At 41.0% G+C, this 26234-nt stretch overlaps 1 protein-coding gene across 4 annotated transcripts in view; it reads right to left on the bottom strand.

The window, feature by feature from the left end:
* The window catches only part of cnot4b (CCR4-NOT transcription complex, subunit 4b), a 149649-nt gene that overhangs the window by 27286 nt on the left and 96129 nt on the right, over positions 1–26234 (bottom strand). For all 4 annotated transcript variants that reach the window (XM_041216266.1, XM_041216268.1, XM_041216267.1 and 1 more), the window contains exon 10: positions 20904–21401. In XM_041216266.1, the coding sequence (XP_041072200.1) occupies positions 20904–21401 (498 nt within the window). The remainder of the gene's footprint in view (positions 1–20903; positions 21402–26234) is intronic.

Raw genomic sequence — 26234 nt, 5'->3', positions numbered from 1 at the left:
AGGGAACCACAGACATTGATTAAAATCAGAAGATCAAGCTGCAATAACAGTGGCAAAACATGGCATACAACCTGAAGCCTTCAAAGAAATAATAAGGCACAGGAATGAAGTGTTGGGTGAGGGGCGAATTGTGACCTCTTATACACCCTTTCCTCTATTTGTTCCGCCATTTGAGCCATGCCTTCAGTTTCCTTGGGCACACGGTCATGATTTTTTTTCACTTAGTCCCTCCATCTCCAAGATCCTCCTTAAAATCTACATCTTCTTGACAAATCTTGCAGTCACCTCTCCTAACAGCTCCTTCGGCCTGGCATCCACTTGTGCCACTAATGCCTGTGAAGTGCTTCAAAGGATGTTTTATCTGCACTCCTGGGATCTGCCTCTTTCTCATGCCACATTTTTAAGCTCGTGGCAACCCCATCTGCCAGATTTTCCATGTTTCCCCCACTTCCCCTGCTATTCTGCTTGTAGCCATTTACACTCTGGACCCATCTCTTGTTTCTATAATTGTTTCATTATCACTAACTTTTGCCTTGCACCATCATCCCTTTTGTTGTTTATAACTTTTGCTCTACTTTTTCTACTGGCCCTGCATTTGCTTAAAAGCTCTTCATCTCCAATATTTTCTAGTTCTGATTAAAGATCATCAACATGAGACGTCAACTCAGATACTGCCCGACCTGCTGAGCATGTCCAGCATTTTCTGTTTTTATCAGAGATGGTTTACTTCAATTTTCAAAAAGGTGTCTGACAAAATTCCTTATGAGAGTTAGGAAGAGAGTTTAAGCTGATAGAATAATTGAACATATTGAGAAATAGCTTGGCAACAGGAGATGCAATAACTGGAAAATGCTGTGCCTGAAGGAAAGCTAGCCATGGAATTTCAAGCACTCAGCTTTGACAGACTAGCAATTTACAATATTTTTGAATGATATAGAACAGGACATTGTTAATGATATTACATTTACGGATAACAAAGCACAGTGGGAGGTTAACAGGCAGAAAGATGGACAATCTTCAGAGAGGCTTGGGATTAATTATGTAGATAGGCTGAATATGACAGATGGATTTTAATGTTCATACACAAGTAATAGTAAATATCTGTGTAAGATGAAAGCATCCACTACTGCCACAGTCCATTTTAAATGCAGGGTCTCAAGACTCCCAGGGCAATCAAGAGGATGACCATTACAAATTCGGGAACACAAATGGGATTTTCTATCTAATTCTGCAGAAATAAAGTAGAGTGTGCTTTGAGGTCATGCTGATAACATAGTTCAAAAACACCTTTTAGACATACATCATTTGGTTCTGTTGCACTTCCAATTTAAAAAGGCATGAGCACATTCAACAGCAAAAGGGAATGATGGAAAAGGTAAGTAGCAGACAGAGATTTATACATCATAGTGCCCCTCTTTGAACTCTTTGTGCTCTGAGTCCTACTGACCACAGAAGTTACTGATAGACTCAACCACAGTTGTGAAGTAACAGGTACACAAACTGAAGGAATTTATTTCAACCCATAGGGGGAATTTTCCACATTGATGAGTTGAGCAATGTGTAGTGATGTCCTCCTATAACTGGACCTCCTGACATGCCAAATTAACATGCTGAGTTGGACATAGGGCAAGAAACAGAGGGTCAGGCACAGGCGTAAAGTGATGAAGTAAGGTGTAACTGTGTGTCATCCAGTCCTTCTCCTCCAACTCTGTCTTGTACACACCTTCACTTTCCCATTATCTACCCTTGGCTGTGCATGTCCCTCACACTCGCCGAGTGCTTAGCTGCTCTTGTACATCCCTTCCTCACGTCATTAGTTCAAAACAACATTGGTGAAGGTGGCTGGAGCCACCAGAAGGTGTATCAGAGTGCCATTACAGCATGCCCAAGGCAGCCAGGAAATAGCTTAGCAATGCCTGTGGGCTGACACAAAGAATACAGTCAGCATGCATGGTCTTAGCTTGCGTGCTTATAACCATTTTGCATGTGCCACTGAGCATGTGGAAACAAACCCCATGTATGCTCTGTAACCATAGTTCGCCAAATTCAAAACCTGCCCCTGTCTGCTTACAACTCTTGAAAGTTGTCTCAAATGAGAAATTTGCAAACATATATGTGTGCAATATTAACCATAATCTACAAGGAAGGATCAGGAAGATCCTGGTGACACATGGAAGGAAGATCAATCACCTGCTGACACTCAAGCACACCCATGAAAAGTGCCTACTTCAGGGGTTTTGGATGATGGCTGTATCCCAGCAAAGAGCACAGAACCTTTAGAGTGCAAAGGGGGAGGACCAAAATAAAATGCTCAGAGAAGGTTCCCCATCACTCAATCTGTACCTTTGCCACTTCACTGTATTAAAGGTTTGCGACGAACATAAGAAATATTTGCTTAAGTAAGTCATACTGCTCCTCCAGCCCTTTTCACCATCAAATAAGATCATGGCTGAACTTCTACATCAACTCCACTTTCTTGTCCTATCCACATATTCCTGGATTCCCTTAGATCAATAGGTTTTTGGGGACTCGGTCTCGAATATACTCACGGACTGAGTGTCTACAGTCTTTTGTGGTATAGAGTTTCAAAGATTCACAGCCCATCGAGTGGGGTTTCTCGTCTTCTTAATCCTAAATGGCTGACCTCTTATCCTTAAACTATGACACCCAGTTCTAGACTCCCAGGCCAGGGGTAACAGTCTTTTAGAGGGCTTGGAAGGACAGATTTTATGTTTCATTGAGATCACCCAGCATTCTTCTAAACTCTGGAGAATATTGGCCCTTTCTTCTCATTCTCTCCTCACATCCCAGGAATCAATCTAGTGACCTTTCTCTCCACCTCCTCAAAAGGAAAGTACATCCTTCCTTTGGCAAGGAGACCAAGCTGTACATGCTACTCCAGGTGTGGTCTCACCAAAGTCCTAGATACTTGAAGGAAGACTTACTTACACTTATGCTTCAACCCAACACAAGACAGACCTTCCAATATTTTACCTTGCTAATTGCTTGCTTCAATTGCATTTTAACTTTGAGATTCATGTAAAATGGCCCCAAAATTCTTCTGAATACCAAGATTTATTCATCTCACCAAAAAAAAAATATATTTTTCCATCCTTCCTACCCAAAATAGGTAATTTCACATTTTACCATATGCTAGCTTCTTGTCCAATCACTGTCTACATCATTTCAGGTCATCCCCACATCTTACTTTCCCACCTAGCTTTGTATTAGTAGAAAACTTGGATCAATTACAAGAGGGGGCTGGGTTCAAGTTACTGAAAAATACCATAAATAGCCAAGGGTCAGGTAACAATCCTTGTGACACTCCATGAATTACACCCCACCATCCCAAAAAAATGACCTGCTTATTTCTACTCTCAGCCATACAAATCTCAATCCATGCTAATATTACCCACAACCTCATGAGCCCTAAATCTATGTAGCAATCTCCTGTGTGGCACTTTATGAATGCCTTTTGAAAATACATATGTACTGCAACCACTGGTTCCCTCATTTATTTTTATAGTTACACCATCAAAAAAAAATCAAATCTCCCCTTCATAAAATGGTTTTGAATCAGTGATTTTCCAAATGCCTCTGCCACATCTTAATAGATTCAAACATTATTCTTAGTGATGCCAGGCTAACTAGCCCATTTTCCCCCCGTTTTCTCTCCCTTTTATACTGAACAGCAAGGTTCCATTTGCTACCTTCTAATCGACAGGGATCCTTCTAGAACCTAGGAAACTCTGCAAAAATCAATTCATCTACAATCTCTGCAGTCACGTCTTTTAAAAGCCTAGGTATAGTCCATCAGGTGAACATTTTCCCGCTTTTGGTCCCATTAATTTTCCAGTGTTTTTTCTTTAGTATCATTAATGCACTTTTTCTCAGTTGACAAAAAGCATGATGCATGGATATGTTGTGTCAGAAAAGGACAGGGTTATGTGAGTGAATATATGTAGCTTCGAACACAGGTAAGTGAGGCACACTGTGAGCCCAACTAAATCTTAAATTGGTTGTTCAGGTAATTCTTAGTGCAATCAGCATTGTTTAGTAAGTGCTGTTCAATTACACTAAGTTCTTAACTCTCATTAAACCCTCAATACGCCAAAATACAAGATATTTTTTCAACATCCCTGCTATTTCCTTATTTTCTATTAGCATGTCTCCTATCTTCCTAAGGGAGAGCAATCCCAAGATTGCTCCCACTAATCTTTGCCTTTTTACGTATCTGTGAATGCACTTAAGCTTTTTCTATAGGAACACAGGAACAGGAGTAGGCCATTCAGCCCATCAAGCATGCTCCGCTATTGAATTAGATCATGGCTGATCATCTACCTCAATGCCACTTTTCTGTGCTACGTCCATATCCCTTGATGTCATTAACCTCCAGAACTCTATTGATTGAGCTTCCACAGCCCTTGAGGGTAGAGAATTTCAAACATTCACCACACTCTGAGTGAGGAAATTCCTCTTCATCTCAGTCTTAAATGGCCTACCCTTTATCCTGAGATTATGTCCCTGGTTTCAGACTCACCAGCCAGGGGAAACATCTTACCTACATCCACCCTGTCACGCCCTATAAGAACTTACTAAGTTTCAATGAGGTCAACCCTCATTCTTCGAAGCTCAAGAGAATACAGACCCAGCCTGCTCAATCTCTCCTCATAAAACAATCCCACCATCCCAGAGGTTAATCTGGTGAACGCCCATTGCATTCTCTCTATAGCAAGTATATCCCTCCTTCGATAAGGGGACGAAAACTGTACACAATACTCCAGTGAGGTCTCACCAAGGCTCAATACAACTGCAGCAAGACAGCTTTACTCCTGTACTCAAGTTCCCTTGTGATGAAGGGCAACATATCATTCATCTTCTGAATTGCTTGCTGCACCTGTATGCTAACTTTTAGTGGCTCCAGAACAAGGGCACCCACGTCTCTCTGGACACCTGCACTTCCCAATCGCTCACCATTTAAGAAATATTCTGCCTGTTTTTCTCTATTAAAGTGAATAACTTCACACTTATTCACATTATATTCTATCTGCCATGTTCTAGCTCATTGATTTAGCCTGTCCAAGTCCTCTTGAAGCCTCCCTGCATCCTCCTCACAACTTAAGTTCCCACCCAGTTTGGCACATTTGGAAATATTACAATTAGTCCTTGTGAACAGATTGTGAACAGCTGTGGACCTGGCACTGAGCTTTGCAGCGCCTGATGACAGCTCGCCATCCTGAGAATGATCGATTTACTCCTATTCTTTGTTTGATATCCAATTCTCAATCTACACTAGTTTATTTCCACCAATCCCATGTGCTCTAATTTTATTTACTAACCGCCTGTGCGGGACCTTATCAAAAGCCTTCTGAAAATCCAAATACAGTACGTCCACTGGTTCTCCTTTATCAATGCTGCTTGTCAAACATGATTTCCCTTTCATAAATCCATGTTGACTCTGCCCAATTTTACTATTCTTTTCTAAATGTCCAGTTATCACCTCCTTTATAATAGATTCTAATATTTTCCATACTACTGAAGTAAAACTAACAGGTCTGTAGCTCTTCATTCTCCTTCTTCCTTCCTTAAATAGTGGGGTTAGAAATTTGCTACTTTCCAGTCCACAGGAGCCTTTCCAGAATATAAAGAATTTTGAAAGATAACCACCAATGCATTTGCTATCTCTCCAGCCACCTCCTTCAACACTCTGGGATGAAGTTCATCTGGTCCAGGGGATTTATTAACCTTCAATCCAGTTAAATTTTCAAGTACTACCTCTTTACTAATACTAATTTCTTTTCGTTCCTCAGTTTCACAAGTCCCTTGGTTGCCGAGTATTTCTGGGAGATATTCTGTACTTTCTTGTGTGAAGACAGACACAAACTATTTAGTTTCTCTGCCATTTCCCTGTTCTCCACTAGAAATTTCCATCCCCACCTGTAACAGGTCCACATTTGTCCTAGCTAATCTTTTCCTTTTCACATACCTAAAGATGATTTTACAGTCTGCCTTTATGTTCCTCACTAGTTCATATTCATATTCTCTTTTCCCTTTCTTAATTAATTGCTTGGTCCTCCTTTGTTGGATTTTAAACTGCTTCCAATCCTCAGGCTTACCACTTTTCCCTTCCACCCTTATAAGCCAATTCCTTTGATCTAATGCAAGCTTTAACTTCTTCTGTTAACCATAGTTGATTTACCTTTCCCTTTGAGGAATGTATATCTGTTGTATACAGTGTAGTATTTCTTTAAATACTAGCCATTGCCTGTCTACCATCAAATCTTTTAGTGTATCTTCTCAATCCACTACAGTCAACTTGCCCCTCTACCGTCCTAATTTCCTTTCTTCAGATTTAAGACCCTAGTTTCAGAATGAACTATATCGTATTCAAACTTAATACAAAATTCTATCATATTATGATCACTATTTCCCAAAGGCTCCTTTACAGGAAGGTTAGTAATTAGCCCTCTCAGTACACAACACTAAATCCAAAATAGCCCGATCCCTAGTTGGCTCCACAATGTACTGCTCCAACATACTGTTACCGATGTGGACCATGACCTCTGGCTGTTCACCCTCCCCCAGAACAATGTCCTGTACCATGACATGGGAGGCAACATACCATCCTGTAGTCAGATCTACCACCTCAGAAATGCCTGTCTACTCCTCTAACAAATCCCCTAACACTACTGCTCTTCCTTTCTTCCTGTACAGCTGAGTTGCCTATGAGGCTACAAACTTTGCTCTGACTGAACTCCTTTGAGGAACCAATGCTCTCACCAGTTTCTTGCTATTTTACTCCTCTGTCCATTTTTTGGTCATATTTTGGTGATTTTCAAAACCCTCACAATCCTCGTGCTTTTGGGGAACATTGCAAGCTTCTTTTAATCAGATACAATATTTAACATTTCTAGCTAGCCATGGCTGATCACTTATGTAGCACATTTTTTATTCAAGGGAAGGTATATCCTTTGGAAAGAATTCATATTTCTTTAATCATTACCATTGCGAATTGACCAACTTGACTTTTAATCTAATTTCCCAATTTACCTCAATCAACTTTTACCTCATACCTCTAGGTTTGAACGTAACTACATCACACAAACTTCATTACACTCCTCATATTCTGATCACTCCTCTAGAAGGTTCTTTAATACAAACTGTTTATTAACTCTGTTTCACTATAGAATACTATTTCTGAAATAGCATGGTCTTCACTTGATTCCTCAACATTGTTCTGGGCAGCTGTCACAAATGTATTCCATGAACTCATCCTCCAAGCTAAGACATGAGTTTGCCAGTCTCTGAGACTTCAAGTCCCACATGACTATTTCATTGTCCTGTTACATGCTCCTCTAATTTCCTCAATTATACTGTGTCCAACATGTTCATTATTAGCTGGCTATAAACCATTCCTACCAGTGTTTTCTGCCCTTAGTCCCCCAAACTGATTCTACATCTTGATTTTTTTGGTCTTAAATACTTTCTCTGTATTGCCTTTATGGCTTCCTTTCTCAAGCCTATCCCACCTCCTATTCCATTTGGCCTATCTTTTCTAAAATCTTTAGTTCCCAACTTTGGTCACCATGTTTCAGTAATGACTACCAGTCAAACAAATTTATCTCTGTGCCATTAATTAGTCTATCTTGCTACATGTGCGTTGTGCATTCATATATCTGATTTAACATTTTACTATTTAAGTCACTCATACCCTAATAATATTTTTAAACCCTCTGCTCCTACCTGACATAATCTACTTATTCACTACTTTGCTCTACAGTCTTGACTTTTTTCACTAACTAATAAACTTATCCTCCCCCCACTTCACCAGCTGCAAAACGTTCTTTCCTTCAACAATTGGCGGGCAACACAGCCTTTGGGACTCCTGGTTGTGGCTGCATAAAATGATACTTATCTCCCGACTATACTACTCTCTATCACAACAACATCCCTTTTTGCTCTCCCCATTTAAATGGCCTCCTGTTCCACAGTACCTTGGTTAATTTGCTCATTCTCCTGCTGTTTTTGTTCTCATCCACACCGGCATCAAGTACCTCTTACTTGTTGGGTCCATGGCAAAAACAAATTCCTTCATCACTAGGTCCATGATTCCCCGAACTGCTTGAGTTGCAGCCACGTCCTCTTGTTCTCAACTCCGAACCAAATTTAAACTACGACCCAAAAGGTGCGACTGCCTCCTGGGTCAAAATATCCAGCTAACCCTCCCTCTGCCTGATGCAATACAATGTCTGCACTTCGGACTCTAGCATAACAACTCAGAGCTAAAGCTTCGAGTTGCAGACACTTAATGCAGATATGGATGCCTGGGATCATGCAACTCATCATAAACTTTCACATGTTGCAACCAAGGTAAATAAATTCACACTTTCCCCACATTATATTCCATCTGCCATCTTCACCCAGTCACTTAACCTTCTATATTTCTTAACAGCCTGTGTCCTCCCCATAGCTTACCTTTCCACCTAATTTTGTATCATCAGCAAACTCAGATATATTACTCTCAGTCTCTTCAGCGAGGTCATTCATATTGATTGCAAATAGCTGATGCCCCAGCACTGATCCTTGCAGCATTGCACTCATCACAGCCTGCCAACTTCAAAATGCCTATTTATGCCCACTCTGTTTCCTGTTCATGAACCAATTCTCTGTCCATGCTAATATATCCCAACTCCACGAGCCCTTATCTTGCCTATTAACCTTTTGTGTAGCACTTTACTGACTGCGTTTTTGGAAATCCAGATATATAATATCTACAGGTTCCCCTTTATCTGCCAATGAGTTACATCCTCAAAAAACTGTAATAAATTTGTCAAACAGGATTTCCCTTTTTAAAAACCATTTTGGCTTGTTCTAATTACACTATGATTTTCTAAGTGCATTGTTAAGACTTCCTTAATAGATTCCAGCATTTTTCCAACAACTGATGTTAAGCTAACTGGCCTGTAGTTCCCTGTTTTCTTTCTCTCTCCTTTCTTGAAAAGCGATGTTACATTTGCCAAATTCCAATGTGATGGACCCATTTGCAGAGTTAAAAATCTGATTACCGTTTTAAAAAAAAAACGCCTCATAACAAAACATGAAGGCACCTTTGAGCAAATTTACACTGGAGGCTGTGTGAAACTGAGTTATGAGAATTTAGAATTAAAATTTTTACTGGTAAATCATTTCACCTATAGCTTTCCATCTCCTGCTCCTAACTCATTTTAGAGTACAAGTGAGTTGAAAGACACTTTGACATACCAAATAACACCAAAAATTACCAACCTTTGCTAAACCCTGGTTCAGAGTTTCAATATGAATATTGCCAAACCTGCAACTTTAATACTGAAATGAAGAGAACTAATGGACATGCACAATAACTACTTACACATGTCTAATTACAGCTGGAACAGTAGTTCAACAATCCAAGTCTTTTGAAATTATATTTATAGTTTGTGAGCTTTGAAGTTGTTAGACATGTTATGAAGCATCATCTGAGACAGTGAACGCCAACAGCCAAAATAAAAATGCATACACCAACATTGTCACAGTGCTACTGAACAATCCAACAGTTTCTGCACAATTAGATAAATTACCAGCTGTGTGTAAAATTGAGAGAAGAAAAATCTGGTTTTCCTAAATCGACATCTTGTAGAAGGAAAATCAAGATGATTTGTGAACATGCACAGGAGAAAGGAAAAACACATTTCTGCAGGAGACGACAGCTGTGCATCAATGCATGGGCAGTCCATATCTACATGTGCAGAGCACAAATGATAATCTTGCAGAAAACGTAAGTTATCAACACCTGACTACACTGACAGAGCTTGGGAGGAGACAAAAATCATAAAATGCCATACTCAGACACTTTGATATAGGTAAGTCTTGAGACTAATGTACTGAAGTCCAAAACTAGGGTCATGAATCTGAATAAAGGAAACTTTGTAAGTGTGAGGGGCAAGTTCCCCAAGGTAGATTGGGAAATTAGTTTAAAGGTATGATGGTAAGTAAGCAATGGCAAATGGTTAAATAGTAAATACATAACTTACAATAAATATACACTCCCTTAAGGAAGAAAGTCCTGTGGGAAAACTGATCCAACTATGGCTAACAAGTTAAAGATAGTATTAAAGCAAGAGGTTTAAAATGAATAGTATGTGGATCAGAGGCTTGTAAGAGACATGAAGTGTTCTGCAGATACATGAAAAGGAACAGAACAGCAAAAGCAAATATGGATGTCTTAGAGGTAGAGACAGGAGAAATTATAAGAGGGAATAAGGAAATGGCAGGTACTTTAAACACTTAGTAACTATCTTCATAACAGAAAACACAAAACATTCTGAAGTAGTGGGAAACCAAGGGTTTAGGGAGAATGAGAACGTAAAGAAATTAGTATTAAAGAAAGAGTACTGGAGGAATTAATACAACTAAAAAAACAAATATCCTGGATCTATGACCATATTTTAAAAGTGGTGGCTACAGAGAAAGTGGAAGCATCAATATTAAATCATTCATATTTCCTGAGATTCTGGAACAGTTCCCATGGATTGGAAGGTAGCAAATGTCTGTTTTCTCTCTCCTTTCTTGAATAACAGTTACAAGTGTAGGCCAGTTTGTCAAACATCAGTAGTAGGGAAATGCTAGAATCTATTATTAGGATGTTAACAGGCTGCTTAGAAAATCATAATATGATTGGGCAGAATCAACACTGATTTGAAAGAGAAATAGTGTTTGAAAATCTGTTCAAACTTTGCGCTTGAATGGGGTGGGTTAAGTGGCTGTTGTGTATTTGAATTTTCAAACAATGACCAATAAGGTTCCACAAAAGAGTTTATTTCACAAAATTAAAGCTCAAGGGATCGAAGGTAGTATATTAGCTTGAACCGAGGATGGAACAGAAAACAGTAGGAATAAACACAATTTTTGGGATGGCAGGTCTGTAATTAGCGGTGTGCTACAAGGGTCCATGCTCAGGCCTCAGCATTTTACAATCTAGATAAACGATGAAGCTGACTGGAGTGTGAATAATGTATGCGAGTTTGAAGATACACAGTTGGGCGGGAAAGTAGGCCAAGGATGACACAGAGGCTGCAAAAGAATCAAGACAAGTCAAGGGCGTGGGCAGCAAAGTGGCAGATGGAACATAATATGAACATGTGTGAAATTATCCACTCTGGTAGGCAACATAGAAAAGCAGAGTATTTTTTAAATGAGGAGAGACTAGGAAATGTCGGTAGTCAGAGACCTGGATGCACTTGTACGAAATCATAATGTTAATATGGAGGTACAGTAAGTAATCAGGAAAGCAAATGCTATACTAGCCTTTTATCACAAAGGGATTGGAGTATAAGAGTAAGAAAGTCTTCCTGCAATTGTATAGGATATAGGTGAGACCACACCTGTGTTGTGCAAACTTTTGGTCTCATTTAAAAGAATATACTTGCCCTGGAAGGTATGCAATGAAGGTTCACCAAATTGAACACCATATTGTCCCACCAGGAGAGATTGAGTATACTGGGCCTATATTTCCTAGAATTTAGAAAAATAAGAGATCCCATTGAAAATTATGGTATTATTGAAGGGATTCACAGGGTAGATGTTGGGAGGATCTTTTCTCCCACTAGAGGTGTCCAGAACTCGGGATCAGTAATTTTGGACTAAGATGAAGAGACATTTCTTCACTCAATGTGTTTCAAATCTTTGGAATTCTCTACTCCAGAGAATGGTGAATGCTCAATGAATATATTCACATGAGAGATCAGTAGATTTTGGATTCCAAAGGGAATCAAGGGATATGGGGATAGTGTGCGAAGAAGTATAAGAGGCAGAAAATGATCTTATTGAATGGTAGAGCAGGCTCAAAGGAGTGAATGGCCTTCTCCTGCTATATCTTTTTTTTATTATTACACACCCTGTATTCACAATGCATATTTAAACACAAGGTTTCTTCAAAAATTGTGCAGGCTGGTACAGAAACAGGCTGCCTCATGACGAGTCTCAGAAATCTACCATGATCTCAGTACTGTCACTTGGATGTGGTATGAGAGCACAGCTTTCTCCATGAATCTGGTAGAGAACAGAGGTAGGGCACAATCTTTGGCTACTCATGACCTGATTGGAGGACTGAAACTCTTCAATTGCATCACTAACATCTTGCATGATTCGCCCAGACAGACTGGGTAACTAACTGTCTCAAAATATCTTGATCCAGACAAGTTAAATAATGCAGGCTTGTCATCAGGCTTATTCAGCATATCAGGGCTGGCACACTAGGGAAAAGCTGCACTCTAGCTAATATACTTTAATATCATGCCAATACATTTTTTGCGTGATACCCTTGACTCAAACAGACTGTACCATCAGATACATTCCTTGTGTTCTACAGCTGAAAAGTTCTCTCTGAACACATCCTAATTTTAGAAGGATAAACTCCCGTCGGTTTGAACAGATTTAATATCCTATTCCTGACCTGCATAATGAAACTTCATCTGTCACAGTTTCACTTTCCAGATACAAGAAAAGCCTTTCTTGAAAGTTTATGATTTAAACAATACTTCTACCTCTAATTCTGCATTCAACAGCCCAAGTGCCCTACAGTTCAATTTAACTTGTTTCACATCGTTCAGAAATACTGCATAGAGGACATCTTAAACTGCTGTACACTTAAGTATCAGGCACTGGAAGCTAACAGCGCTCAGTTGAAGGCAAAGTATTCAATCCCTTTTTGCATTTCATTACGCAACTCCACCCACCCCACATTTTTCCTTCTACCCTACCCTGTTTCAAATGTTTTGAGAGCATATCCATATTCCACTCCCCCCGCCCCCCACCCCAATGGGCCCAAACTCTAGCTGAAAACCCTGGGAGATGTGGATCAGAGGTACGTCGAGAAAAAAGTACACAATTCTATATAATAAGACACATTCCAAAACAAGCAAGCCCTGTAAAACTAGCAGAGAAATCAAGTGAGGTATCATACTAAGTTATGTAACAACAAGTCCAAACTTTCACTCCCCAACTGTGTTGGATTTGCCGCTCTCCAATGCTCTATAATTAGCCTCAGCATTCTCACCAACGGAGGGAGCATGCGTGGAAGTTGTCTTTCATTCCTGTTCCTGAGCACTACTCAGTAACAGCTGCAGGAAAATGCACTCACCTGAAAATCCAGTCAGGACAAGAGGTCAGACATGGTTCAGCCACATTCTACAGGTAAAGGCCTGCTGACAGTTACTGAACTCATATTAAGAATGGTACCTCACCCCAGTGACTAGAGGCTGGTAGTGTTTGTGGAACTAAACCCAAACCAGTGCACTTGGGGAGGGGGGGAGCGTGGTGGGGAAAGAGTGGAGTCAGGGAAGGGAAATGCACCACAACAAAAAGTAAAAAATACCTGGAAAAACTCAGCAGGTCTGACAGCATCGGCGGAGAAGAGCACAGTTGACGTTTCGAGTCCTCATGACCCTTCAACAGAACTAAGTAAAAATAGAAGAGGGGTGAAATATAAAGCTGGTTTAAGGGGTTGGGGGGAGGTGGTTGTTGAGACAAGCAAACAGTGATAGGAGGAGATAACCAAAAGATGTCACAGACAAAAGAACAAGAGGTGTTGAAGGTGGTGATATTAGGGAAATGCACCAACTGTTGCAACTTGGCCCAGAATTGCCCAAGTGATGGTTGCACAATTTTCCCTGCAATAAATCAGACAGCCTCTGTTCTGCATTCAAAATCAGGTGAACCACAGAGAACTGTTATGGAGCCTTTCACTAAAAGGCAGAGCTTACTGGAGCTACGATATGACTACACTTTAAAAAAAAAAACACTACAATTCCAGTTGGAGTTTCTCTTTCTTTCCTCAAGTCCAGCTGCTGAAATTAATGTGCAGCAAGTGCAGTGATTACCAAGTCTTGAAGTTTTTATATTGGTTGGTTATCAAAATCACGTTCACTATAGGCCACCAGCAGTCCAGAGCCATTAACAGCAGTTCACATTACTTCATTAAAAGTACCTCGAGGGACCAAATACCTTTGGTACCTTCTCATTCTTACATGTACTCCACAGCTCAACAAGGGACATTTGAATTGGCAGCAGGTGGTGTGAAGAAGACTGCATGATGAACCATTACTTTTTCCATTACTGAGGGCAGTGCAAATGTGTCTCTACTGAAAAGTTGCAATGAAGTACCCAAAGTTGGAAAGAACACAACAGAGCACTTGATCAATCAATTAGGTGACACTAAGGTCAGCTTTAAAAAAAACAAGGAAGAGGAAGGGTAGACTGATTTGAAGAAACATCATTATGCTGTTACATCGTCTCAAAGCAGTATATTGAAAACTGTGCCATCACCATGCTGCCTCCCTGCTGTATATTGCAAACAACACGATTGGTCTTGTGTTACCTCAATCACAGATCTTGCCAAACCAAATGTAAGTTCTCCAAACACTTAAGGATGTTGCTCCCTCAATTATGATTGAAAAATTTTATACTGCATCAATTCAGAGCAATCAGGAAGATTCAATACAATCTAGGAATTTTGATTTGTAACATAAAACAAGTTACTACTTCACTGAGGTACTGAAAAAAAACAAGCCATATCACAGTGCGATCAATAACTCCCAAGACAATATCAAGCTGCAACTTCGTCTTCTGTGTCCTTATTTGTTTGTGCAAGAGATCTGGTTAACAGTTTTTGACAAGAAGCAACTCCCAGGTGTATGCAGAATATAACACTGCAAATCTGGAACCAAAGTGTAAAATGCTGGGAATACACAGCACCCATAAAGACACAGGTCAGGTTTGTGTTTTTAGTGTTATCCTCCATCAGGATACCTGGCTCTGATTCAGTGTGCCAACCCAAAACATTCTTTCTCCCTCACAGACAAATTTGCTATTTCATTTCCCCCCACCTACCCCACCATTTTCCTCTTCTGTTGAAGACTCAGTTATTTTAAAAATGTTATCTGGGCTGAACTTGCAATATTTCTGACCCCCCCCAACCAGACAATTATTTCCGATTTCTTTCCTTGTCTAAGCATCTTACAGGCCAGTGGACATCTTTCTGTATGAACGTTACGGAAATGGAAGTTTTTGTTCCAGAGAGATTGTCTTCATATTTGAAGGTTAAATTTTTCTGACCAAAACAAAGAGTAATTCTTATTTACACAAGGTCTAGTCAAGAAGAACTATTTATTACTCAAGCTTCCAAAGGATGTCAGTTTTTATGGGATCATAAAATGAGACAGGCCTTTGGCTCATCACACCTGTTCTTTGAAACAACTGTCCAATTACCACTCACCTGCTCTTTGCCCATAAACCTGCCAATCTTTCCCCCTTCAAGGATTTATCCAATTTACTTTTGAAAGTTACTAGCAAACTTAGTTTCATCGCTATTTCAGGCAGCACATTCCTGATGATAACTCACATACTAATTTTTTTTCCATGTGGTCTCTGCTTCTTTCGATAATTAGGTTAATTCTGTGCCCTCTGCTCACCAGCCACTCTGCCACTGGGAACAGTTTCACCTCATATACTATATCAAAATATTTCATTATTTTGAATACCTCAATCATATTGCTTTTAAACCTTCTCTGCTCCAAGGAGAACAATGGTAATTTCTCCATTCTCGCCACATGATAGAAGTGCTGCATCCTGTTACCAATCTAGTAAATTTCCTCACCTTACCCAAGGCCTTGATATTCTTCCTAAAGCATAATGTCCTGAGTTGCCCTCAATACACCAGCTGAGGTCTAATCAGTGATTTTAAGGGTTTAGCATGACTTTATATGCAATGTCTCTTTATTAAAAAAGTCATGGATCCTGTATACCTTTTGAACAGCTTTCTCAGCTCGTCTTGGTACCTTCATAGAGATGTGTATGTATACACCCTGGTCTCGCTCTTCCTGCACCCATTTAAAATTGTACCATACCACTTTCTTCTGACTAAAACAACACCTCCCTACATTATATTCCACCTGACTGCGTCCATTTCATCTTTCTGTCAATGTACTCCAGAAGCCTGTTGCTTTCCTCCTCAATGTTCACGACATTTGAGTTTTATGCAATCTGTAAAGATTGATATTGGAGAGACCAAACGCAGACTGGGTGACCACTTTCCAGAACACCTTCGGTCTGTCTGCAAGCATTACCCAGACCTCCCTCTCGCTTGCCATTTTAACACTACACCCTGCTCTCATCCCACATGTCTGTCCTTGGCCTGCTGCATTGTTCCAGTGAAGCTCAACGCAAACTGGAGGAACAGCACCTCATCTTCTGACTAGGCACTTTACAACCTTCTGGACTGAATATTGAGTTCAACAATTTTAGATCATGAACTCTCTCTTCCATCCCCACCCACTTTCCGATTTTCCCCCTCCTTTTTGTTTTTTCCAATAATTTATACAGATTTTTCTTTTCCTGATTTCCATTTTTTAAATGTATTGTTTTATCTCTCTACCTTTTAGCCTTTTTCGATTCCTTCCCCCCACCCCACCCCCACTAGGGCTATCTGTGCCTGGCTTGTCCTGCTTTCTACCCTTAATTAGCACATTCCTTTAGATAATATCACCACCTTCAACACCCCTTTGTCCTTTTGTCTGTGACATCGTTTGGTTACCTCCACCTTTCACTGGCCCTCTATCCAGCTCTTCTTGTCCCACAACTCCCCCCCCCACCCCCCCTCCCCACCCACACCCACACCCACACCCACACCCACACAGCTTAAACCAGCTTATATTTCACCTCTTTCCTATTTTTCCTTAGTTCTGGTGAAGAGTCATGTAGACACGAAACATTAACTGTGCTCCTCTCTGCAGAAGCTGCCAGACCTGCTGAGTTTTTCCAGGTATTTTTGTTTTTGTTTTGGATTTCTAGCATCCGCAGTTTTTTGCTTTTATATAAGATTGAAATTATGTTCTGCTTACCTGAATCCAGGTCCTAAATACTTATCTGAAAAAGTAGTGGTCCTAATACCAACTCCTGAAAATGCCACGACTCAAGTCCCTCCAGTCTGTAAACTATTGTTCACGATAACACTCTGCCTTTTGTTCCACACATTCACACAGTCATTGACCCTTTAATCCCATGGGTTTCAATTTGATTTACATGATTGTTAATCAGAATCATCCCATTCCAAAAATGACCATAAGTGACCAACACAGCTTCAGAATTTGCACTAATCTAGCACCTTAAAGATAGAATAATGCCCCGAGGGGCATCAGAGAGGCTGCAGACAATTGGGCAATGTGCCAGAGGTCAGTGAGCTGACATCAAAATCCTGGTTCAAGGAGGTGAGTTTTAAAGAGGAGTTGAAGGAGGGGTGGGGGGGCGGATTTAGGCAGGGAATTTGTCTAGAGGCAGGGTCGCCAATGGTGGCAAAAAGGGCAGAGGATTCACAAAACTAAAGAATGAGTGTAACTAAGGGGAATTGGGATGAGATGCAGGGACTGGACAGCAGGGAACAGAGATAATGAAAGATGAAGCCATGGAAGGGATTTGAACATAAAAAGAGTAGAATTTTAACTTTGAGGCTTCAAGGGGTCAGGAGTTCATCAAGCAGCGAGAATATACATGAGGAGAGAGATGTGGTAGGCAATGGAGCACAAACCGTGCATACCAGTAAGGTTGCAGGTTTGTGCTGAGATTCTAAGCTGAGCACTATAATTGGTTTTAAGGACCAGGAATGGAGGGCTGGATCTGGGACTATAAATTGATAGCAGGGACCATAGGATGCTGTGGCTGAACACTATGGTTCTTACAAGGACCAGTGAGAGTGAGGGGCAGGGGCAAAAAACAGGCAGGGTTCCTAATCCCTACCAAACGTCGTTTGCTGGAATGTCTTTGTGCACGCATACACACAGAGGGAAGACAGGGTTAAAGCTCAGCTCTGATATCACACAGCTCACCAATGATCAATACCCAGCTTGACAATGCATTGAAAGGGCCAGGCATTCATGGGGTGACTTTGCAACCAGGAACATCAGAACATCAAGGGGGAAAATACTTCACCTAATTAGTATCTTTTGTTCATTAATTGAGAAACAAAACAGCTCAATAATTGCCTGCTTATTTAAGGAGTGATTACTTGCTTCTAGTTTTATTTTCCAAGATTCAAAATTCATGAGGCAATGTCACTGATCGTACCACATACAGTGGCAATTTGTGCGTGGTCCAAAGGAGAAGATTGTGAAAAGCAGGTAGAGCTGAGAGGTGATGCCTTGACACTAACTTTAATGCAATCTGAGCTGCCTCCTCACTAAAGTGCAGACATGTGTGGAATTTTAAATTATAGATATAAAAATGGAGTTTATGCTGGATCAGTATAACAGACAAAAGACCAAGACTGTACTCTGTTCCTCGAAAGAAATTAAAAAGACTCCAAGGGCTGAAAGCTGCAAAATTCTGAATGGCAGATAATCTTCCCACAAAGTGCAAGCTGTCACATTGTCTCTGGAAAAATGACAGTTCAAAACACACCAATAGACGTGTTAGCGTATATGGGGACAGCTGGAAGAGAGGAAATCATGCACAAAAGACAGATACTGCTGAAGGTGTCCCAGATAGCTGGATGCTTTCTCTTCACAGACAGGAAAGAACTGATGGCTCTTTTGAAAATCTCACAGACTGACCCAGGGACTGCAAACAAGTCACAAGCTAGAGATACTAGGCCTTAAAACTGAAGTGATTTCAGTGCAACAATTTCAGTTGCAGATTCAAATGGCAATGATCCACTGTCTGTCATAGAAAACTTAAAATGGGAGGTTATCAGCACTCATTGGTTTCTGCCTCATAAAACAGCACAAGCTGTGCCAAGCAACTAACAAAGACCATAAATCTCAGTTTGCGCAGCAGAGACACATTATGGTTGGCCTCAGCACCCTGAACTATCCACAAGAATAAAAATCAGATCAGGGTTCCACCATGATTGCTATCCAGTGACTCTTGTTGACAAGCTTAACTTGTAAATGTTAGGTGGCAACAAAATGGGGTTTGGCAAAGATACCTAGAGGATCCCACCTACCCCAGCTCATATAAAACTGACATTTGCAGCATTACTGGTACACAAGGAACTGTGAACCTAAGAGTCAGTGCTTTCAGGGCAAGAGAGGAGACAACAGGACAAACAAACAAATGTTCCATTTAAGTCATACTAGAGGAAGTCAGCAAAGAGCAAATGCCTTTGGGCTTATGGGAAACAATGGGGTAAAGGAGGAAAAGGAAGACAAATCATTGCATTCCATACTGATTCAGAATCTCTGTGGAGTTTTTAGTTCTAACAGGATTAATAAAAGCAGGATTCATGGTCAGTAGAGGAACTGACAGGGTTTCAATCTTCACCATTGTGTTAATTGCTTTCCAGAAAGAAATCCACCACTTTCAAATTCTCAACCTGTTACATCTTGGAAGATTTCTTCATAAGCACAATCATCAGTTACAGTCCACCGAAACCTCAAGGCTCTGCTCCAACTCTGAATTGGTAGCACCCCCTTGTGGACTCTCCACCAGCATCAGTTTGCTCATATAACAAATGCCACAAATATCCAAAACTGCTTGTGGTGGTAATTTTTCTCTGGGGGCTCTCAGAATCAGCCCCTGTAACCTTGATGTACATAGCTTAATTGGGATTATCACTGAGGTCATGCAGTTGATCAGGAGAAAATCCGACTTCTGAGGAAATTTGAGCAACAGGAGATGACTTTCAGAAATTTCCAAGGCAAATAGCTCAACAGAAAGGACAGTGCCAAAGCACACAGTCACTTCTTAAAATACATGGGAAAGAACAGGAGCTAGAAAGATATGTCACCAAACTAAATATCTAAATGCCAAACTGTCCTATCAGCAGTTTAGTTTTATTGACTCCTTCAAAAACACATGTTGCCTAGACACTTGCAGCATTGCAAAACAGTTTGGCTGATCCCAACAGCTTTCTTGCAGGCACATGAGTAAGAGCTCAATACTCTTAGCTCCTCCAAAACTTAAAGGGGCCAGAAGTTCCCTGCTTGTAGCAGGTCTCTATTAATTCACCTAATGGACACAGGATGCCAACAGTTCTAGTGTAGCTTCAACAGCCACACCAGGTATCAACTAATTATGGTTAGATGCACAACATTTAACATTACAAGGCTGTGGATTCAGCATCACTAGACAAAAAGCCAGATTACTCTGCTACAAGACAACTTGCTTTGGGCTTTATTCAAAATTAAACATTCCCACTTTAAAGCTGGTTGCAAGTATTCCTGAGACAATACAACAAAAAATGTTCAAATAGGTGATGAGATATATTGACTACAATTTGTAAAAACATCTACACAACCCATGATCATCAACATGCACACAGAGAAATCTTAACCAATTTGCAGAGACTGGAGTTCATGGGTTAAGTACAATGGATAGGGGAAAAGGTAAAACAGGTTTGAGCTGACAACTTCACACTTGAGGTCCACTGAGTCCAATCACTCTTCAAGTACCACAGTTCATTATTCTTTACATGTGGGCAGACACAGTGGGTGTCAGTGGGGCACTCTGTCCTCTCCTTACTGGGAAGTGATCAGCAATGGACATTCCCCTCTGCGCAGCCCCAGGGTAGGGAGGTTGATTGTAACACACTTACCGCCATCCTTGAGCTAAGAGTAGACTGGAAATCCAAGTTTGCAATGTCTCTGTGCAGCTCAGCTGTTTACTGTGATTTCCAGTTGAGCCATTGGGGAATTGGGAATTTAATCAATGGAGATGATGTAAGAAAGGTCACACATACACAATCATCACACAAAATCTATCTTTAGGGTGCACATTCCTAACAATTCCTCATTGCTCTCCACCAGAGTCCAGAAGAAGGTGCTTCTATACATACATTTGTAAAACAATGGTTTAGCAAGTTGGTAAACTGAGAGATTTATCCACCAGTTGCCACCTACCTGATATAGGAATTCCACCAAGTCCTGTGCTGTGAGGTGGTATACTTAAGTCCAAGAAATTACTGTTCGAGGTGGGCGTTGCTGTGTGGTTCAAGTGCATCATGCTATTGTGAGGATAGGCCATCCATGGGTACCGTGCCTGACCCGGAAAACTGAATGAGTTGTAGACGGCTCTGTGCTGAAAAGCTGGGAACCTCCGCGGTAATATGGAGTTGGGGAAAGAGTTACCTATGGAGTTGGCTGTTGTGGCAGCAGAAGGGGTCAAGAAGCCACCAATGCCTTTGTTTGCAGTTTGCGGAGGGTTCTGTAGTGAGGTGGGGGAAGTGAGGCCTGTGTTGGAAGGCTGGTCCTGGACTGAGAGTTCTTTTTCTATCAGGTCTGCTAAGGCTTTCCTGGTGATGTCAAAGGGGTCGAAACCCAGGTCATCCTCTTGCTGTTTGGAGGAGCCAAACCCAAAAGCCGCTTGCCAATCTGTTGATGAGGATACTGGGATTGTTTCTGAAAGTTATTGAAGGAAATAAGAGAAATGAGTAAATGTTTCTGTAGGTACATTTATATAACCAAGTCAAACACACACACCAATAATGTGTGAAGAGTGCCATCAATTCCCTGCCCATTCCTTTCCAACATCAAAATGAGTGATCAGAAAAGGCCCTGGTGGGAACTTAAGCAGGAAAAGCAGTTTAAAAAGTGCTCATTCAACAGGTAATAAATGTAGATATGAAGACACAGGAGTAATGCAGGCACATAAACACAAAAGGGCTGGGATTAAATCCTACAAAGCCTTCTTGGAACTACTGGGTGCAGTAGTCGTTTTCATTCCCTTCTTCCTCCTGCTTAACACAATGGCTGTGAGCAGTGAGGGAAGCAGGTGAATTATTGCGAGTCGGGGAGGTGGAGAGGAAGGAATGGCTGAGTGGGCAGAGGGGAAATTAGGTTTGAACTTCACTCCATGTTGGGGTGTAGTTCCACTGGGCTTTGAACATTAAACTTACAGGAGGAAGCACTGCTCCCCTCTCTCAGCCAATGATTCAGAGAAGGATGACATACAAACAGGCTGTTCACACTTCACAGCTGTGCTCAAGAACATTTCAAATGTTGGCACTTGCATAAACACATTTATCATGGAGTCATAGTTCTGAGGATAGTTTTCATATCAAAAACTAATCATCACATGGAGCCAACAGCCAGCTCCACTGTCACATGAACACAGCAATGAGTCAAGCCTGTAGCAGGAACTGTGAGCACACACCACAGCAACTACATTTTTGTCAGTGTTTTATCTTATATCTCATACCATTGGAAGCTGCATACAACAGGTCAACACCAAAGTCTCACAACTCGTGTCAGCAGAAAGCCATCAGCTCAGGGCTGACAAGTCTGGGAAAGTGTGGGTTTCAGGCTGAGGTCATACACACAGTAATTATCTGAGGCAATAAATGTTCCATCACCAGTGGTCTTTATCTTGAATTTAAAAAAATCTTTACCAAAAACTAGCTACTCATTCAATAATATCGATGCAAGCCAAATTGTTTTAATTAGATATTAATAGTTGCATCATCTGCTGCCTGTTTTCCAGGACCAGAAGTGGCTGCTACCAAGGCATCTGATTACAGTCAAAATGATAGCACCCAGTGGTCAGCTGAAAGTAGTGGCTTTGATTAAAAGCTGTTTGAGACCTTTTGAGAAGGGGGCAGAGTCATTGCTTGGACCTGTGGTAGATAAGTAAGGCAGAACAAGAAAAATACTCTTATGGGATTGTAATGGCTAGTCCACAGACACTTGAAAGGGCAGTGAATGTATGGTAACCTTGCTGCCAGCAGCCAGTGCCTTGAAAGCCAGTGGCAGTTTAGACAGGCAGCTGTGCTACACTGTGCCCAAGGCGCAAACATACACATTTAGGGTTAAAAAAGCTAGTATTTTCATTTATGTATGTTGTGTAGGTAAATATGTAACTGTGCTAAACTTTGTATGCTTTATCTATTTTACATAAATAAACCTTACTGCCTTCAAGACCATGTCATGGCTTATAATAATTGTTTAACCAGTCACCATTAGTGTTCTTTAAAGTAACAGCAACTGCACTTTGAAATTAATATTTTGATGTTTGTTAAGTGATTTGGGACATCCAGAGATCATGAAAGGTGCTGTATAATACAACTTCTCTCTTTCACTGCTCAGGGAGGTTCATGTGGTAGCATGTGATGGATTCCAGGAGCAGAAGTACAGAGTAAGGGGGTGGCTACAATCAGAGTTTTACTGCAGTTTACCTAAACATTCACAGAAAAGATGTCTCTAGGTAGGATGGATTGCCAGCAGGTGCATGTACCAGACAGCTGGAGATGCTGAACAAGAGAAAGAATCTCATATACAAGTCCAAACATTAAGAGAAACAGATGAAAGTGAAGAAAAAAATCATAACAGTGCACATTTTCACCTACAGAAGTTTATAGAAGGAGTCTTCCCATTGGTTGACTGAACAGAAATTTGATCTGTTCTGAAGTGCGAAAGGAGTTTGCTTTTTTAAAAAAAGATGCATAATTAATTGGGAGGAGCTGCTCACTTGGAGACAGAAACATGTGTATGAAAAAACACTTAAGTATCAGCTCCAGTTCTTAGGGACCAGTAATTGGGAACTAATTAGAATCCTGAGGCACCACAGAATAGCAGGTAAAAGAAATGGAAAAGTGGTGCACATGCAGCTGTGGCAGAAACACATTTTTGGGACAGAGTAGGAGTTTTACTTTGCATGTAAATTTACTTTACTTGACCTGGCGATGGGAGGAGATGGAAAGGGGGTGGCAGGTGGAGGAGAGGTGGGGAGGGGTGTCGACAAGGCAGCGGGGAGAGGGAGACGGGCAATCTTTAAAAAAAGATGTTAACTTTACCTCCAAAACACCCATTCCCCAACTACTAATATTTTCAAAAATAACAGCTCAATTTTGAAGAATGCAGCTTAGTTTTGATACCATCTATTTTCCTGTTTAAGGATGAGAATACAATTTGGTTGAATCTAGGCAAGCTGCATTATATACTGAGCGAAAACAAGAGATTGATTTTATAATTCAGATTCCAGAACTTGGCTTAACAATTACTGTAGTCTTCTGGCAATAAATGTTAACCATCACATTTACTGTAGTCACCATGACTTAGCTAAAGGTGCCCAACTGCGACACAGCTGTGCTATATGCTCACTGCAAGAGCTTAGATCAGTCATGTGTAATGGCAGCTATGTGAAAGCATCACACAATGTCCATCTGCACTGTGAACAACGGCAAAATTATGGATCCTCCCCCTCCAATCTTCACCAATTTGCATTACTTGGCACCTTGAACAAAAATATCCAAGGGAGGTTCACAAACAGGTGTAAGGAAAATGAACACAGGGAAACCAGGCACTGAACCAGGAAGAAAAGCCTCACTGTTTTAATGCAATTGAATTGTGGATAGGTTGGAGATTAGGATGGGAGGAGAATGAAAGAATTCTAAGGCAAGCATTATCAACATGGAGTTTGGAGGAGGCAAAAGGGATCAGTGGCAGTTGGCAATGGAACAGAGAGCCAATATTACAAGTGGTCTAGTTTAGTCAGGGAGGAAGGCAGAATTATAGCCAGTGAGTTCAATTTGTAGTCAGGTAAGGAAGGTTTCTTTCAAAGGTGAGGGTTTTATTCACCCCAACTTTAGGGCTGGAAGGTGAACGTGGCTCATCCATGACTTGATATAAAACGAGCAGTGAGGTGGCATGGGGTGTTAGATGGGTTGAAGCATGTGGTAGAGCGATGCAGCTTAATATCATGCGCACATATGAAAATTCACTAGTGACACTGAGGGACAACAGTTATATGAAGTAGAGAAGGCAACAGACCACAGATGCTTGGCAGATCCTTGTGACCCTGTAGGTGGGGTGGCGGTCAGGGTGGGGTTGAGAGGAGACACTGACTGCATTCAAGTACATTGGACTGGAATTATTCAACAGCAAATCGATAGATGGAAGGAATGCTTGGAGGAATATATCTTGATCAATTGTACCAAATGCTGCAGAAATGGTTGAGGAAGATGAATAGGGATCGTGCACTATGGTCACAGAGAATGCCATTTCTAACTGCCAGGAGAAGGACTTTTGTCTCGAGTTACAAGGTTTGGAAATCAAGCCCAACTCTAGGATGAGCGCATAATCTAGTCTGAAACAGAGTGCTGCATTTTACAGAGGCTGTCTTGCAGATGCGGCGTTAAATTGAGGTGCTATCTGCCTCCTCATGTAGGCAAAAAGGTGCCACAGCACCAGCTTAAGGGCAGCAAAGTTATCCCCATGGCCGATCCAGCAATAATTCCTCAGCCAATACCAATGTTATCTAATTATTTGGTTATTTACTTTATTTGCCATTTGCAGGGTCTTGCTGACCACAGATTTATGGTCATATTTGACTTCACAACAGTGACTCGAGTTGACAAGCATTTCATTCATTTTGAAGCTTTTTATGACCTCCTGACACTTTGAAACGAGAGTTAAAATTGCAAGTTCTTATTTTGCTTTGGCTAGGACCATTTCTGTTTCTCATGGAGCGGTAAGCCAACTGCAGATATTCCAATTGGGGACTTCAGAAGGGATGCTCATAGAGGATATATTCAGTAATATTAGAGAACATAAGGATTTCGGAGAAGGGGAAGCAGGTGGAGGTCAGATACATCCAGCTTGGGCATTTTTGCCTCAAGGATGGGGTAGAATGGCTACTTTGGCCGGAGAGCTGCACAGCTGAGGATCGGGACCAACAGCTGCCAAACTCTGATAAGGGCAGGAATGAGAAGGGGGGATTGATGCAGCAAATAATGGGTCTCATGGATGAAGGATGAACAGGTGAGTCTCAAACAAGCTTGCTTAGGTTTGGAAATAACATTTTGAACTTGGACGAAGTGCTGGGAAGAATAGGTCAGTGGTATTAATGTATGACCATGTACGCTGATGAAGTGAATCTCACAAACATAATACATGTTAACGCTGTGCCAATGTACAAAGAAAAAGCAAAATACTGCAGATGCTGGAAATCTGAAACAAAAACATATAATGCCGGAAAAGCTCAGCAGATTTGACAGTATCTGTGGAGCGCGAAACAGAGTTAACATTTCCAGTCTGCATGACTTCTTCAGAGCTTGAGAAGTAGAAATGAGATTGAATTTATACTGATGGAATGGAGCGGAAAAGCAGAATGGAAGGTCAGCGATAGGTCAGGGTTAAGGAGAGGTTGACTAAGATGTCATGGGCACAAGACAAAAGGAGTGTTACTGGTTGTGGTGAAGACTAAAGGAGGTGCTGATAACGGCATAAAGGTAAGAA

The sequence above is a fragment of the Carcharodon carcharias genome, chromosome 21, assembly GCF_017639515.1.
Source record: "Carcharodon carcharias isolate sCarCar2 chromosome 21, sCarCar2.pri, whole genome shotgun sequence".
Classification (NCBI taxonomy): Eukaryota; Metazoa; Chordata; class Chondrichthyes; order Lamniformes; family Lamnidae; genus Carcharodon; species Carcharodon carcharias.
The sequence above is the reverse complement of the archived record's forward strand: the minus strand, read 5'-3'. Positions and strand labels throughout refer to the sequence as shown.